Raw genomic sequence first — 16,312 nt, 5'->3', positions numbered from 1 at the left:
ATAGACAGGAATATATACACACAAGACACTTCCATAACCGGTAAAACTACAGGCAGTGGGGAGATGGGGGCCATCTGCCATGATTCCCCCACTGGGGTCAGATGTACTTAAAGATCAGAGATATGGACCTCAGCATCTCCATCCAGACTAATCAGATCTAAAGCTTCTGGAATATGCTCTGAGGATCCATGCGTCAGCTTCAGAAGGTACAGCTGTCAGTGTTTTGTCAGTTTTTTTTTTAAAAAAGACCAAAGTGGGAGCAGAAACGTGTGTGATGGTCCAGCTCCCCGTGACGGCATAACCTAACACATCGTTATTTTTATCGATCCACACGGGTCGAAGTTTGGAGCCGCAGCTGCCACTCGATCTGCTGAGACAGGGTTTAAACGGCCGGCCTTTTCCCCAGCGTGACCCACACCTCGGGCCCTCAAACGGACGCCCGTTTTCCGTGCCCTGAAAGAGGCTCGCGTTCAGCCTTTTAGCCGAAAGGCACGGATTTTAAAAACGAGAGAGAAAGTGTAAAACAAACCAGGAGCCTGAGCGCTGAGGCTGCCTCGCCGTATCGAATGCTAATCAGCCCATTCAATGCCTCCCTTCAGACGGACGTCCGCATGGGCCTCTACACCCCCCCGGCACCAAGGACCCAGAGGGGCTGCCTTTATTCCCGCCCGCGCCGTGTGAAAGAGCTAAATGCCCATTGGGCTGCGGCCGGCCCTCCTTTATCCCGCTCAGTGGTCCCTGCGAAGCATCCTCGCTTTTCTTGGGAAAAGCACAGCCTCTGAATGAGAGTTACATTAATAAGAGGTTGGCCAGCGCTGATGAAAGCGGCCATTTAATGGCCATTAATAAAAAAAACTGGGTAAATTGGTCCCATTAGTACCAGCTAGCGTGATTAGCCCATCTCAGGGGACAGAACCACCATCCCTCGATCTAATGATCAGTTCCGTTGGGACTTGTTGGGATAAAAGGGCTGAAATCTCCTCAATATACTCATCCACTGAGAGGTGCTGCTTACAGGGTAGACTTATGAGTTCCATTCTCCGACAGAGTACCATTCCCCGATGGGGTGACATTCACCAACAGGGTGATGGGGTGCCATTACCCGCTAGGGTACCATTCCCCACTAGGGTGCCATTCCCCAAAGGGGTACCATTCCCTGCTAGGGTGTCATTCCCCACTGGGGTACCATTCTCCAAAGGGGTCCCATTCCCCAATTGGATACCATTCCCCACTGGGGTACCATTCCCCGCTAGGGTACCATTCCCCACTAGGGTGCCATTCCCCAAAGGGGTACCATTCCCCAAAGGGGTACCATTCCCTGCTAGGGTGTCATTCCCCACTGGGGTACCATTCTCCAAAGGGGTCCCATTCCCCAATTGGATACCATTCCCCACTGGGGTACCATTCTCCAAAGGGGTCCCATTCCCCAATTGGATACCATTCCCCACTGGGGTACCATTCCCCAAAAGGGTACCATTCCCCAAAGGGGTACCATTCTATGCTGTTTCCCAGTGTCCACCCTGCCTAATGGTTTTTCTGCATTTTAACGCACTCAGCTGATCTACATTTCCACTGGATCAGCAGTTATTGATTCGGCAGTGTAAGTGTTAAATGCACATGCGGGGCATCCTGTCTCTCATTAATCCACCTCTAGTCAGACTGTCTGCCTTGCATCGCTCGTGTCGCCACCAGAGGTTAAAGGTCACCAAGGGCTATGTCCCTGTGATAATGACGCCCTATGTCATGTGACTCAACATCTGCTCTAGGGACCACCCAGACCCACCCCCAGCACTGGGTTAAATCAGCTTCAGCAGAAATAAAACCCACCTCCCCTTATTAGTTTAAAACACTTAACTGTCACTCTTAACTTAAGTCACTAATTCAACTAACTACCCAGCAGCCCCATGAAACATAAACCCTACAGCTATAGGGCCTCTGCTATGCTGATTGCATGATGGCAGTGCTGGGGTTGTCACCATGGCAACGTGGGAGTCGTTGCCATGGCATGGGCCGACCGCCCACCATATGAGGCTCAGCTCCAAACAGAGCAGTGAACAGTGAAGCCCCCCCCACCCCCGCAGCCTGAAGGTCTGAGCTGGTGACTATGAGCCCGTCGCTTTGTTATTACGGAAATGCTGTAGGCAGGTCGCCTCGCAGAGACCAATACCAACCACAACAAGAATGTTCATACAGCTCTAAACAAAGTCACATGAACACGGGGAGAACGTGGAGGATCCCCGCCCACAGACATGGAGGTGTGAGCCGTTCTGCTTATGACATCATCCAAAAGGGACGAGGAGAATCTAGGAGGTGCACTGCCAGCTGAACAGAGAGCAGGCACACAGGGGCCTCGTTGAGCGCATGTCCGGGTCCCAGGAGCCCCCCTGCACTGCAGCATTTACACAGTTTTCCGGACAGGAATGAGCCAGGAGTCGTTCCAGGCAGAAGCGAATTAGCTTCAGATACGGCATCAGATATTAATGGTCCCACTAAAAGGGTCTTTGGCTTCTTTTCCAAAAGGAAAGGTGGAAAGATGGAGAGATGGAGAGATTGAGTGCTCCAAGCTTTTAAATAAGATGCAGATTTAAAAGAAAACTTACTGCAAGAATCTGTGATACTGCTGATCTTCTCCATACTCTGAAAGTCAGCAATAAGTGTGGATTCAAACTGCCATTTGTGCATTTCCACCCTTGAGATGCACAGGTAAAGAAGAACATGAGATGGACAGAATGAAGAGAAAACACACAGGGAAAACAGAAGGAAGAACACACAACTGGGGACATGCAAGGGAGAACAAACGACCGGGGACATGCAAGACAGAACACGTTACGGGGACACGAGGGAGAATGTGCAACAGGGAATACATGAGGGAGAACATGCAATATTCAGGGGACAGGAGGGAGAACGTGCAAGAGGGGACACGAGGGAGAAGGTGCAACAGGGGACACAAGAGGGAGAACATGCAACAGGGAATACATGAGGGAGAACCTGCAATATTCAGGGGACACGAGGGAGAACGTGCAAGAGGGGACGCGAGGGAGAAGGTGCAACAGGGGACACAAGAGGGAGAACATGCAACAGGGAATACATGAGGGAGAACCTGCAATATTCAGGGGACACGAGGGAGAACGTGCAAAAGGGGACACAAGAGAGAGAACATGCAACAGGGGATGCATGAGGGAGAACCTGCAATATTCAGGGGACACGAGGGAGAACGTGCAAAAGGGGACACGAGAGAGAACATGCAACAGGGGATGCATGAGGGAGAACGTGCAACAGGGGACAAGAGGGAGAACATGCAACAGAGGATACATGAGGGAGAACGTGCAACAGGGAATACATGAGGGAGAACGTGCAATATTCAGGGGACAAGAGGGAGAATGTGCAATATTCAGGGGACAAGAGGGATAATGTGCAAAAAGGGACACGAGGGAGAACGTGCAACAGAGGATACATGAGGGAGGACGTGCAACAGAGAACACATGAGGGAGAACGTGCAACAGGGGACAAGAGGGAGAACGTGCAACAGGGGACAAGAGGGAGAACGTGCAACAGGGGACAAGAGGGAGAACGTGCAACAGGGGACAAGAGGGAGAATGTGCAAAAAGGGACACGAGGGAGAACATGCAACAGGGGACACATGAGGGAGGACGTGCAACAGGGAACATGCAGATGGCAGACACTCTAGCCGCCTGCTCCATTAACAGGTTACCAATTATCTAGTTGCAAAATACAGAGAGAAATCAAAACGGCAGACAGCCGTGGCAGATGTGTTTGGGACGTGAATACATTTGCATGGATGAGTGTTTTGAAAATCCCAACTGCAGCGAGGATCCTGGCTCAGTGAGCCCTGCTTATTCCCAACACGAGCTGGGCGGCAGAAAGCGGAGCGCTCATTTCTGTCAAAGATTCTGTCGACTGCTCAGACTCAAGCAGCAGAAAGCATTTGTACAGCCTCTACTGACATCCCACACAAACTTGACAGGCAAATTCGGCTAATCGTCATAGTTCATGTTAATTAGGAGACAAGCTAACAAGAAACCATCCATCAATCTGTCTTCCAACTGGAGGGCCAGTGGCCTGGCCTAAGCAGTACAAGGCCCAAGACAGGGGACACCTTGGATGGGATTACAGTCCATCACAGGGCCCAAGGCAGGGGACACCTTGGATGGGATTACAGTCCATCACAGGGCCCAAGGCCGGGGACACCTTGGATGGGATTACAGTCCATCACAGGGCCCGAGGCAGGGGACACCTTGGATGGGATTACAGTCCATTTTAGGGCCCAAGGCAGGGGACACCTTGGATGGGATTACAGTCCATCACAGGGCCCAAGGCAGGGGACACCTTGGATGGGATTACAGTCCATCACAGGGCCCAAGGCAGGGGACACCTTGGATGGGATTACAGTCCATCACAGGACACAGGGCAGGGGACACCTTGGATGGGATTATAGTCCATCACTGGACACAGGGCAGGGGACACCTTGGATGGGATTACAGTCCATCAGAGGGCCCAAGGCAGGGGACACCTTGGATGGGATTACAGTCCATCACAGGGCCCAAGGCAGGGGACACCTTGGATGGGATTACAGTCCATCACAGGGCCCAAGGCAGGGGACACCTTGGATGGGATTACAGTCCATCACAGGGCCCAAGGCAGGGGACACCTTGGATGGGATTACAGTCCATCACAGGACACAGGGCAGGGGACACCTTGGATGGGATTATAGTCCATCACTGGACACAGGGCAGGGGACACCTTGGATGGGATTACAGTCCATCACAGGGCCCAAGGCAGGGGACACCTTGGATGGGATTACAGTCCATCACAGGGCCCAAGGCAGGGGACACCTTGGATGGGATTACAGTCCATCACAGGGCCTAAATCAGGGGACACCTTGGATGGGATTACAGTCCATCACAGAGCTGAAAAGTCCACAGCTCATCTTAAAGGACTGAGATCTTAGTGACAGAATTGAAACCATCTCAAAGTGAACAAACACGTCATATTTCCACTATATTACTGATAGAAAAATAATATAGATCCTGCAACCATGACCAAAACAAGCAGTTAGAAGATGGATGGGTGAATGGATGGATGGATAACATCAGTAATCATACCATGGATATGGAGATTATATAATAATTATAATTCCCGATAATGGGGATCAGTTTCCCCATTGTCCCGATTTATTATCCTCATAATAACTAAACACATTTGCTTCTGTTGGACATCAATACAATTTAAAATGATCACATTGCCCAATATTAATTATAAACCGGCAGCGTGTGAGTTTAGAAGACAGACTGTCAATCCCGTTCAGCCTTACTGGCGCTCAGGTGACACATGATCATAACTGTGTTCAGACGGGCCGGGGCCATGGTGTTTACGCATTTTCTAGGCTGGCCCAGGCAGCACCAGGAGACCAGCTACACAGAACGGGCTTCTCCATCGTCACGCCGGAAAGCTGCCTGTCGACCCCATCACCTACCTGTCTGCCTGCCACAGCACCAGACTCAGATCCATCCTGTTCTCTAAAAGTGCTTTAAGCCTAATATACATACATTATCTTAATGGCCCTAATGTGGTAATGTGCAAACAGGATACATTTGGCAGATATGAAGCTTAGAGTAATATTGTGATCAATTATTTAATGCATTCTGGGCAAAGTACCTCAGTTTTCCACATAACCGGCAGGTCGAGATAAAGGCTCCGATTGTCTGCCAGAAACTGGACAAACCAACCAAAAGAGATAAACAGAAAGCTATGAGTCATTCTGCTGAGGATTGTGGGAAATTTCCTGCCAATAAGCCATAGTTTATGGGAACCACTGGTGCGGTAAGCCCTGAACCCATGATGGTCAGTGTACGTCGAAGTCTGAGTCGATATTCAAGCGTGCAGCGACTTCCCGTTCATTCAAACTTGTGCCCGTGTGCCTCCTCTGATACCAGCAGTAACATACTGAAGGACTTCCTGTGTCATTTGCACTCATACGTCAGATGACCCTCGTTGGTGTAGAAAGATCACATTCATCAGGCAGAATTAAATCAGAAGCAGCTGCGTGATCTTTGAAAAACCTCTCGGACATGCATCAAGGGGCCCTCTGCTACACACCAGGGACACAAGCTAAAGACACGGAACTACAGGGTGACAAAGGTACGAACCCTATCTTGTTTGTGGCTCAGTGGGTCAGGCCTATTTGTCTGTGATAGGAAGGTTGCCAGGTTGAATCCCATGATCAGAATAATCACATTGCCTTGAGCTCCGCTTCACTCCCACCTTTGTGTGTGTGTGTGTGTGTGTGTGTGTGCCCCTTCAAAAGGAGAGCATGATGGGATAGGCAGAAACTAAAACATTGCTGTGTATCTGTACGAATGGCACATACAGCTTCACTTCAGCTCTGCTCGGCTGGAAATCACCGCTGTCACGATAGAGGCTGCGGTGTCCTCGCGTATGAGCCGAGCGAGCCAAAGGGAATGTAAATGAATGAAACGTGAGAGGGGTTTATGTGCTGACTGCAGAGCTGTGATAAGAGAGGGGCCTGGAGGCTCTGCAAAAAAAACCCAGAATGCAACTCACATGTGCAAATATGTGTACGGCAATGAACGCCTCAGCATCAATGCGGGGAAGAGGGGATTATGGCATAGAGGGGGTGTGGCCATCAGGAAGGGGAGGTGGGTTTTATTCTGGCCCCGTATCTCTGACGGCGTCAGGCATCTTCACACACACATGTATTTTGTTTCCAAGCATGTTGGGTTTGTGATTTGCGCCAGTCTTCTCAAAATGCCTCTTTCCGCTCATGTCAATCCCACCCCCCCATCCTCTAGAAGGAATCAAATGATGACTCCCTGCCCGGGAGCCCAGATCACGGAGATCCAGCCTTCATCCGACTCCCTGCCTGGGAGCCCAGATCACGGAGATCCAGCCTTCATCCAAGCTGATGGGATCCTCACAAGGCTCTGACTTCATGAAGTTCTTCCCATTGATTATGGCTTCAATAAGTGCTGATTACCACTGAGAACGTGACGGTAAGTACTCAAACCCTGAGCAAAATATTGAAGACCATGATGCTCTCTGCCTGTCCAGAAGCCAAGTTGAGCCTAAGCTCGAACTCTTGGACGTCACTTTGCACCCCCAGCTTCCGCAATGGCACCCAGTCCTGACCCGGGAGACACAATCAACACCTTCCTCCAAAGTGGGCCAGTGCCAGCTGCCCCCCCGGGCCCCCGGTACCAGCAAAGGCCACAGCTGTCAATCATCCGCTCCAAGTTCCACTCTCTTCCTGAGCCACTTTGTCACGGCAGTGACTCACATCCACTGAGCTCTCGCTGGACAAGATGAAACATCAGAAAACCGTACACTGACAGTCTGTCATAACCTCAAGCAGTTCTAGCATGGGGGCGTGGCAGAGTGCCGGCTGGGAGGAAGGTGGATGATCCACTGATGGCTCTAGTAAGATGGGGGTTTATTAACAGAACTGAAAACATAAGGAGCACTACAAAACAAAATGGACCAAGAGGGGTCAATAAGCAAATACGGAAAAACAAAGACTAACTACTAAAAGTCCGGGTAACAAGGAGCAGGCAGGCGAGGAATAAAATACAAAAATTGACCAACACGGGAACGTCTAACGTTCTCAAACACTGACTGAAAAGCACATGAAACACAATGACCCACTGGGGAACTGAGTTAAGGCAGGACAGGTGAAAACAATGAACCTGGGCTGGTAAAACAGGCAACAGGTGAAACTAATAAAACTAAATCATGAACTCAAACAAGGAAACAGAATCTAAGGTGAATAACAGACAGGTAAAACACAACCACGGGCACAAAGCAAAAAACCAAAACCGAATACAAATCACAAAACACAGGAACTATAAAACTGATACAAATGAAACACTGGGGAACAAAATCTACAAAAATAGAGGAGGCGGGATTTGAACAAACAGCTGAGGGGTTTACAGGTAGCCACAAGCTCTGCTGATTGTGCCCTGTGGCCATCTGGGGAGCAGAGAAAACACACTAAATACTTTGACAACGGGGGAGGACAGGATAGCTAGCGCCATCTGCTGGCCAAATGGGGAGGAGACATGAAAGACTGGGACAGATGGGTGATGACCCTGACACACGCTATCCAGCCTGCAGAGACTTTCACTGACATTTTATTTATTTAGCACTTTTATCCAAAATGATGTGCATTTCTGAGAGCTCAGGGTCAGATGGTACTTGGTTAAGGGTCTTTGCTGAGGGGTCCAACAGTAAAAGTACCCTCCTGACCCCAGGATTGGAACCAGCAACCTTCTGCACACAAGTATAACATGCTAACCCACAGAGCCACATACCACAGATACGTTGCTTACTGATTTTCCAGCTCCATTTTAATATAAAAAACCAAAAAGCCAGTCTTCTAAAACTGCTAAACCCACAACGTGACTCACTATCATTATTTATCAGCATGGTACGTCAAAGGCTGGTCAATTATATCAAACATTTATCTAGTAAATGTTACATTTTTATAAGTAAAAGGTTTGCCATCTTAGAATGCATAGAACCAGCAATGTCCAAAATGACCCTCCCAGAAACATGCAAAGGCAATTGTAACATACCGTACTCAAATCGCTCCTTTTAATCAAACTGCACTATATTTACCCAGGAACTGGCTGTCCTTATTGGGTTTAAATGCCCCTTTTTGTAGTCTTGTCTCTCTCAGGAATAGTGCCAGTATGAGGTCCACGTTGGTGCATAGTTCCAACAAAATGCTATGATCGAGAGCCTTACAATCATGTCAGAGCAGAATGGCCAGGCCCGTTAAAGCTACCAGGAAGAAATTACAGCTCGGTTCAGCAGTGGTGTGCAGAACGGCTTCTCTGAATAAACAACTCCTCTAAGCTTGAAGCAGTTCTCGAGGCAATAGTGGGTCCTACCTGGTACTAGCTAGATGTACCTAATAATGTGAGACCCACCCGGTACTAGCTAGATGTACCTAATAAAGTGGGTCCTACCCAGTACTAGCTAGATGCACCTAATAATGCGGGTCCTACCCAGTACCTGCTAGATGTACCTAATAATGTGGGTCCTACCCAGAAGTAGCTAGATGTACCTAATAAAGTGGGTCCTACCCAGTACTAGCTAGATGCACCTAATAATGTGGGTCCTACCCAGAAGTAGCTAGATGTACCTAATAAAGTGGGTCCTACCTGGTATAAGCTAGATGTACCTAATAATGTGGGTCCTACCCGGAACTAGCTAGATGTACCTAATAATGCGGGTCCTACCCGGTACTAGCTAGATGTACCTAATAAAGTGAGTTCTACCCAGTACTAGATAGATGTACCTAATAATGCGGGTCCTACCCGGTACAAGCCAGATGTACCTAATAAAGTGGGTCCTACCCGGAACTACCTAGGTGGCCCTAATAAAGTGGCCACTGAGTGTATGTAACATATGATAATGGTGTGACAGCTCAATAAACATTATGTGGGTCACCTTCTGAAAACTGGCTTCCACTTGTCAGCGTGCAAATGTCACCAGCGTTCTCATTAAATGCTTAGCCAATGAGGGCTCAAGTGGGAAAACCCCCATTAAGAGGAAAGAGAGGAAAACAAAGAGTTACCCCCCCAGGCCACCATCAAATGGGAAAGTGGATGGAATGGCCTGTGATCCTGGTCTCGTCAGTACAGGCCGCTGTCAGGTTGCTTCTCCACACACATAAACAGAAAGGAGGTGAGAGAGGCCGGCCTGCAATGCCAAGGCCGTTAAGGGTAAAAAAAAGTGCAGCGGAGGGCCATACAAAGCGTGTCCCCAACCGCCCCCCCCTATACCACAGCCCTAAAAGGGGCCAAGGACAACCAGCAAAAAGGGAGCGTGTCAGACGGGCAAATAAACAAGAAGCTGACAAGGGGCCCAGAAAAGCCCCCATGGGATTAAAGAGCGCATTCTCTGATACCCCGGGAGCCCCCCAGGGGTCCTCAGGCAGACATGCAGGGGATTAAGCTCCCCCAGGTGCTATCCAGGCTTCCAGTTTCCCAAACATTACAAACAAAGGGGTATCCCTCACATATTTAAATCACTAACTCTGGGCAGAGCAGAAACAGGGCTGCACTGGAAATATGCACAGGATTTGTGATAAAATTTCATCATAAGACGATGCATAATGACGAATGTATTTATTAAGGCATGTACACATATACATATGGCATATAGTAGAAGATGCTTAAGGATTTTTAAGAATTACACTTTACTGCGAGTGTTGTTTGCAGGATTTAATGATGATTTCAGCCCTCTTAAGCTAATCCTGCACAGAAAGGTCATACGCCGCCGCCAGTTATTCGCGTGTGTGTTGCGTTGAGTCCCCCGTGCTCAGGGACAACACCCTTCGGATCAGCCCTGCCAGTCAGCGCTCATCTCGGCTCCTGTGAATGACTCTGCCTAAGCTGGCACCCCGGTGCCCGGCCAGGACACACCCCCGTGCCGGCGCCTAAAGGCAGCCCCCCATTTCGCTTGGAGTCTGACATTCGGACACTTCAGGCTCATGTCACATCTCATGTCTTACTGTCTCTGCACTGCTCGCAATGTCAGCCTTTGCACGTAGGCTACGCAAAAAAGCACGGCTTGATAATTGGTTAAGTAAAATGCTATTCAAGCCTAAACCCTTCATTAAATGACATGTCTATTTTTAAGTTATTAAGAATATCAGCGTATTGATCGTTTTAAATCACACTTGTGCGTGACCGACTGAAAAGCAACAATCATTAACGCCTTTGGAGCCGGAGGCTGAGACCCGTGAAATGATGGACTCTGAATTTACGGGACAAAAACGCGAAACGGGGCTGGAGGTCCGGGCGTCGCTTTTAAAATGATTTTAGACTAAAGAGCACAAACAACGAGTAAAGTGACAAGCCGGGGTGGTGAGATAATACAGCTTCTGCATTGCGGTACCGCGGAACACGGCTCGGGCTGCCAGCGTCTCCCGCCCGCCGCTAAAAACCTCCATTTCAGCCGGGAGACGAGCCTTTACAATAAAGTAAGGTAATAAAAAGCCCCGCTTACCCGCCGAGCCGGGCTGCGCCTCTCAGTCTTCCGCTCGGCACACCTGGCTCGCTGGTACATCCCCAGACATGGGAGCCAGAGCAGCATCAGCGCCGCTTGTAGCAGCGCATTGGCGACCGGCTCGCTTTTCACGCCCTAGGGGGCGCTCACGCCGCGGCCATTGGACGCGGGGACGCGGCCGTGTGCGCGCTCGACTTGAGGAAGCGGGCACGATGCGCTGATATGCGGGGACGCGGAGATACATCAAAATCTCCTTGTCTCCTTAAAATCGCTGTGTGTGTACATACATGTGTATAATACCTCTGCATATGGCATACATAATCGTTTAGGCCTCTATATGTATGTTTTCCCTATGCCTATATATTTGTTTTATTTTTAAGGATTTTATTTATATACATAGACGTATTATTCTATGCAGAGAGGATGTTGGGCGTATGGCGTGCTTATGCTATTTTATTAAATTAAAACTATAACTAAATCGAGCTACGGCCCAGAGTACATCGGGGAATGAAAATATAAGCCGATAAACGGGCCGCTTTGTGCCGCCCCGGGCTGTCATGGCTCCGGGTGACGGCGACGACATCCAGCGCGCAGCAGCGTCCTATTCGCGGGATTCGGACGCCGATTGGGGTGGATCCGTGTAGGGCGGTCCGGAGAAGATCGGGGCGTTATGCAGTTTTTCTCTAATCAGTCAGTCTGTGGCGGATTCTCTTTATACGCCGAGAAGACATTCCAGAGACGCGAAAAATAACTAAATATAATAATTATTGATGGACAGTGAAGACAACCGACGAGACACTTAGTAATAGCGAAAACTGAGATGAACTGTGTTAATAATCAGTGATCAGATCTTAATATATATAAAGATGGGGTTGTTGAAAGTGGCTGGATATTCGGGTTCAGTGTGACTTAATTTCTCCATATAGATCTCATGATGATTATTGTCACTTTAATCAGTACCTGGGGTGTTAACCCCAAGACTACAAAGTATGAAACACGAAGCGTATAAGAAATGTCTCCAGCCGCAGGTTAATGGAAAGAGTGCCCTGAACAGATATCTGAAAAGGTTTAACCAAACGAGGAGACCATGGAACAGGCCTGTGACAGGGCATTCTGCAATAGAATAAAATAAAATTAAAGAAGAATATCAGTTTTCCGGAGCTGGGGGTGGGGTAGATGATAGGCGCAGAGGGGTGAGGTTGGGGGTGGGACAGCATCATCTCACGGTCCTTAGGGATGGTGGCTATAATCCGCAGTGCAGTAATGAGAATGAGACGGGTTGAGATGTATTCGTACCAGATCAAAGGCACAAGGCCCTAACATTAAATAAAGCTTGGGTGCGAGGCGCCCCCGCAGAGATCAGCTGGAAACACTTTTTCTCTCCGTCATTTGTCTTTTTCGTGTATAACCTACAGCTGATTTTGTTTTCATTGCTCAGAATAATGGTAAAATCTTGGATGTCTCCTGTGTCAGGGTGTCAGATTCAAGGTGTCCAGCTGTTATTTTAAAACGGTACAACAGATCTTTCGCATATGTTCACGAGAAAAACCTGGATGTTCCCGAAGTTCCTGGATGTTCCTGAAGATCACTCATGTTTTCGATGGGAGGGCTGGAGAAGGGGGATTTTGGTCGGAAAACGTCAGCGAAGCTCAGCTGCACAGCGCGCTAATACAGCAGCTGGGATCAATCAGGGGTTAATTTCGGTTCCTCTGGAGGGAAAAGCCAGTACGGAGAGATATGGGATGAATATTTAATGGGTTTTATGGGCATGTGGATATTTCAAGCGGAAGCAGCACACTAATTAAATTACAGAGTGTTATTGCTAAACGGACTCCTGCTGGGTGTTGAAAAGATATGATGAGCTGGAATTGTTGAATTATGTTAAAATGCTGATCAGCCGCACATAACTTGGTATTTAAGAGAAGTATTTATTAAACCGTAATATGTTGTTTCATTCTATGGTAAATAACAGAATTATATTCCAATACCTTAACGAGGGTCATTAGACCCTAATAACAGTTTAAATTTACATATACATGCGAATCATAAATGGCCCGCAGAATTAAATTTAATCAGATTAAGCTATAAAACGAGACCTACGGCCGAAACGCCACATCACACCGTCATGCCGCCTGGCATGATTTCTGTTTACGGAGTGTCTCAACACGATGGATTGTGAAAATATTTTCCATTAGTTGCGACGTAATGGATTTTGACAGAAAAAGAATGTAAACGACATTTTTTTAAAAAGTCATGTGAATGACAATGAAGTTCACATAATCCGTCAGTGATATTTTCTAATGCGCACGATAGATTTTTCTTTTTGTAAACACTAGATGGCAGCAGTATGTAAGAATTTAACGTTATTAGGTTCCGCAGGTGCCGTTACGCATGAAATGTTTCACAAAAACACTTATCAAAAATGTCTCATTTGCAAGTCAATGTGTACTTTATTCAATGTCATATGGCTCATGGAAAATAATGCAAATTCATTGTTTTACTCTAAATGTAATCCCAGTGCCTTTTTGCAGGTGGTGAAACATCTGGCATGTTATATGCAGTTAAATCATGGAAGTCACAGAATTTTCTTTACAAAAGAGAATTTCTCTGCTGTAAAAATCTCAATTTGCATTTTGATTAAAATGAGGTGAAAGAGAACAAACTGAAGTAAATTTAGTGTAATTCTGCCACAAAATGGGCTATAAAATATTGACCAGTTAAAATTAAGATGATGCCTTTAGATGCTATGTTCTGATTTCTTGTTTTTTAGTCAGACAAGTACCTGTGCCTAGATAGACAACCTGTACAAAAAAAGTTCAGTCTTTGTGTGCAATGCAGCCAATCAGTTTCATCGTACGCACTCCATTTCAGCTGATGACGTAGCATAATCACAGGCGAGAGACAGGTCTTCACCTTTCCAGAACATTCTGTTTCGTTACGTGCATGTGGAGGATGGCTCTAGCCCTTACAGAGATGACTGTGTGTTTGCCTACAAATAACCATGAAGCACAGGAACAGATGAAGCCTGCCACTTGCTGGGATGAATTCATTTGAGTCATGTTTTCTCCAGGTTCTTGTGCAGTTTTAGCTAAGTAACTATTGATGTAACACTGACCCTAAATGGTGGGTCACAAAAGTCCTGTTTTATTTCAGGAAATAAGTGATTTTAAAGTAAAACTAAGGCATCAAACAATTTAGTGAAATCTTGAAACCAACATTTATTTTCAATTAAAATACAAAGTCTTTTGCGATAATATATCCATCCTTCTGGAACACATAGGGTTCCGCAGTGGCCCAGCGTGCTGTCCTCCTTCCCAGGACCGTAACATCACGCACGTACCTGGGATCCCGCCCGCACGTGTCTCCAGCCTTGGTGGATGGGTCTTTTTCTAACATTGCAATCACACGAATGTTCATGAGTCTTCAGACAAACAGTTGTGGCGGTCAGACCTGAAAGTCATGTGCTTATTTTCCCGGAAATAAGGCTGAGAATGACTAGCCTTACAAACTAATAAAATTCACAGCGAATGAAACTCTAATGAAGATTTGACACGTTTATTACAATGCACCCAGACAGTCCTGCCACCCTGCACACATTTATACACATTTTCACCTCCTGCTCCGGCCTGCAGTCCTGCCATCTATTAGGAAATGTACAAATTCCACAGGACACCTACTCACAAAAGCATAGTGAACTTAAAACTTGATGCAAGTTATGAAGACCCAAAATCATGGAAATCCGATACCCCCAGCATTCTAAACATTAACAAAAGCTCCTGCCCTCTTTAGGGCAGGTTACAAGGCTACGCCTGCTAAACTCTCTTTTGTAGGCAGATGAGGAAACAAGCCTAGAAAGTAAAAAAGAAATAAAAACACCACTTTATAAACGATAACGGAGCCTTTCGTAGAGTTACGTTATAGATGGCACCTGAATTTCCTCTCCCTAAATAGCAAGTAGTCTGCAAGTTTTAATAAACTTCACGCAAAGAGCAATGATTAGGATGGAGGCACGTTATGTACAGTATCGTCGTTCGTTAACGGCGCTCCTTGCTGACCGTGTTCCTCCGCCCCTCGTCCTGTGAAGGTGACAAGCATGGATGCCCTGCCTGAGGGCAGCGGGTACTGCCCTCGAGCAGCAGCCGCCGCCAGGCGCAGGGGCACTGCAGACGCGGTGACACACGTGCATGTGAGGGGGGAGGGATGGACATGAGCCGGCGCAACACTGACATGCAGTGCGATGCTCTCCCCTGCATTAGTGCAACTGTGACAATAAAATGCTTGATGTAAAAAAGAAATGACAGACATGGAATTTTTTTTAAAAAGCACATAAATTAACTGGAACCACTGGAATCGGGCGGGCCTGTGTTTGCGTACGAATGCTGAAGTGGTTAAATGTGAAAAGGGTGAACACAAAGTATTTCAGTCCAGCTCATAAAACACACATTCTTAATTTGCAGTCCATCCTTTTTTCCAATTATATATAAACAGTACCTGTCTTGCAAAAACGACATAACAACGAAAGCTATACATTTAGTAATTTTTCACAACATTGTCCCCGAGACAGTAAAGCCTTTTTTATGTAATACCAAGGTAACACTTTGACAAAGAAAACGATAAGAACTCGGAAGGCATGTTCGATAATTCCAAAGGACAATGTGGAGTCATAAGCGTCTCACTGCCTCCAGGTCATATGCAGCATTATTCCTGTGTTATAACGCACTCTAGACAACTATTATACCCATGCAGTATATTAGAAGCTTATCATATCTGGCTTTAATGCAAGCCGAGCGCCAATTTTAATTTTGGGAAACAAGAAAAAGCTTGCAAAGAAGGAAACAGCGATAGAGCTCATCCGTGCCCCCCTTCCCATGGCCGAGGAGGCCACAGCCCTGCTCTAAGCACACTGCCCGTTTCTGATTGGACGGTAGTGTGCATGTGACGTGTGTGGAGGGGGAGGGGCAGCTGGGTGGTCACAGTGCAGTGGGACAGCCTGTGTGTCTTCCTACGGTCCGGGTTACACGAAGGAGTTCATGGCATTGACAGGGGAGGGCACCTCCGAACTGCGGTCACACTCGACCACGTCCCTCTCCCTCTTCCCGCTATACTGTCCAATAAATGAGCCGTCTTCGTTGAACTGTCCGTCTCCGCCTTCCCCGTAGTCAACTAAACTGTCATCACTGTCCTCCTTCCTTATTGTCCCACTGGGAGGGGTGAGACTTCCTTTTAACGGTTTATGGTCCTCAGTGTCACTAGGAGAAAA

General features: G+C 47.5%; 2 protein-coding genes across 21 annotated transcripts in view; both read right to left on the bottom strand.

Moving 5' to 3' along the window:
- Positions 1–11,194, bottom strand: part of LOC111846173 (contactin-1a-like) — a 51,498-nt gene extending 40,304 nt beyond the window's left edge. For both annotated transcript variants that reach the window (XM_023816121.2, XM_023816120.2), the window contains exon 1: positions 11,053–11,194. Coding sequence is in view for 1 of the 2 variants with exons in the window: in XM_023816120.2 (XP_023671888.2) it covers positions 11,053–11,139 (87 nt within the window). In the remaining variant the exon portion in view is untranslated. The remainder of the gene's footprint in view (positions 1–11,052) is intronic.
- Positions 11,195–14,245: 3,051 nt separating this feature from the next.
- LOC111846162 (neuronal cell adhesion molecule-like) overlaps positions 14,246–16,312 on the bottom strand; it is a 65,791-nt gene continuing 63,724 nt past the window's right edge. For all 19 annotated transcript variants that reach the window (XM_072709912.1, XM_072709914.1, XM_072709915.1 and 16 more), the window contains one exon: positions 14,246–16,301. In XM_072709912.1, the coding sequence (XP_072566013.1) occupies positions 16,067–16,301 (235 nt within the window). In that variant the 3' untranslated portion in view covers positions 14,246–16,066. The remainder of the gene's footprint in view (positions 16,302–16,312) is intronic.

This window comes from Paramormyrops kingsleyae, chromosome 3 (assembly GCF_048594095.1).
Source record: "Paramormyrops kingsleyae isolate MSU_618 chromosome 3, PKINGS_0.4, whole genome shotgun sequence".
In the NCBI taxonomy this organism is placed as follows: Eukaryota; Metazoa; Chordata; class Actinopteri; order Osteoglossiformes; family Mormyridae; genus Paramormyrops; species Paramormyrops kingsleyae.
This window is presented reverse-complemented; position numbering and strand designations above follow the sequence as displayed.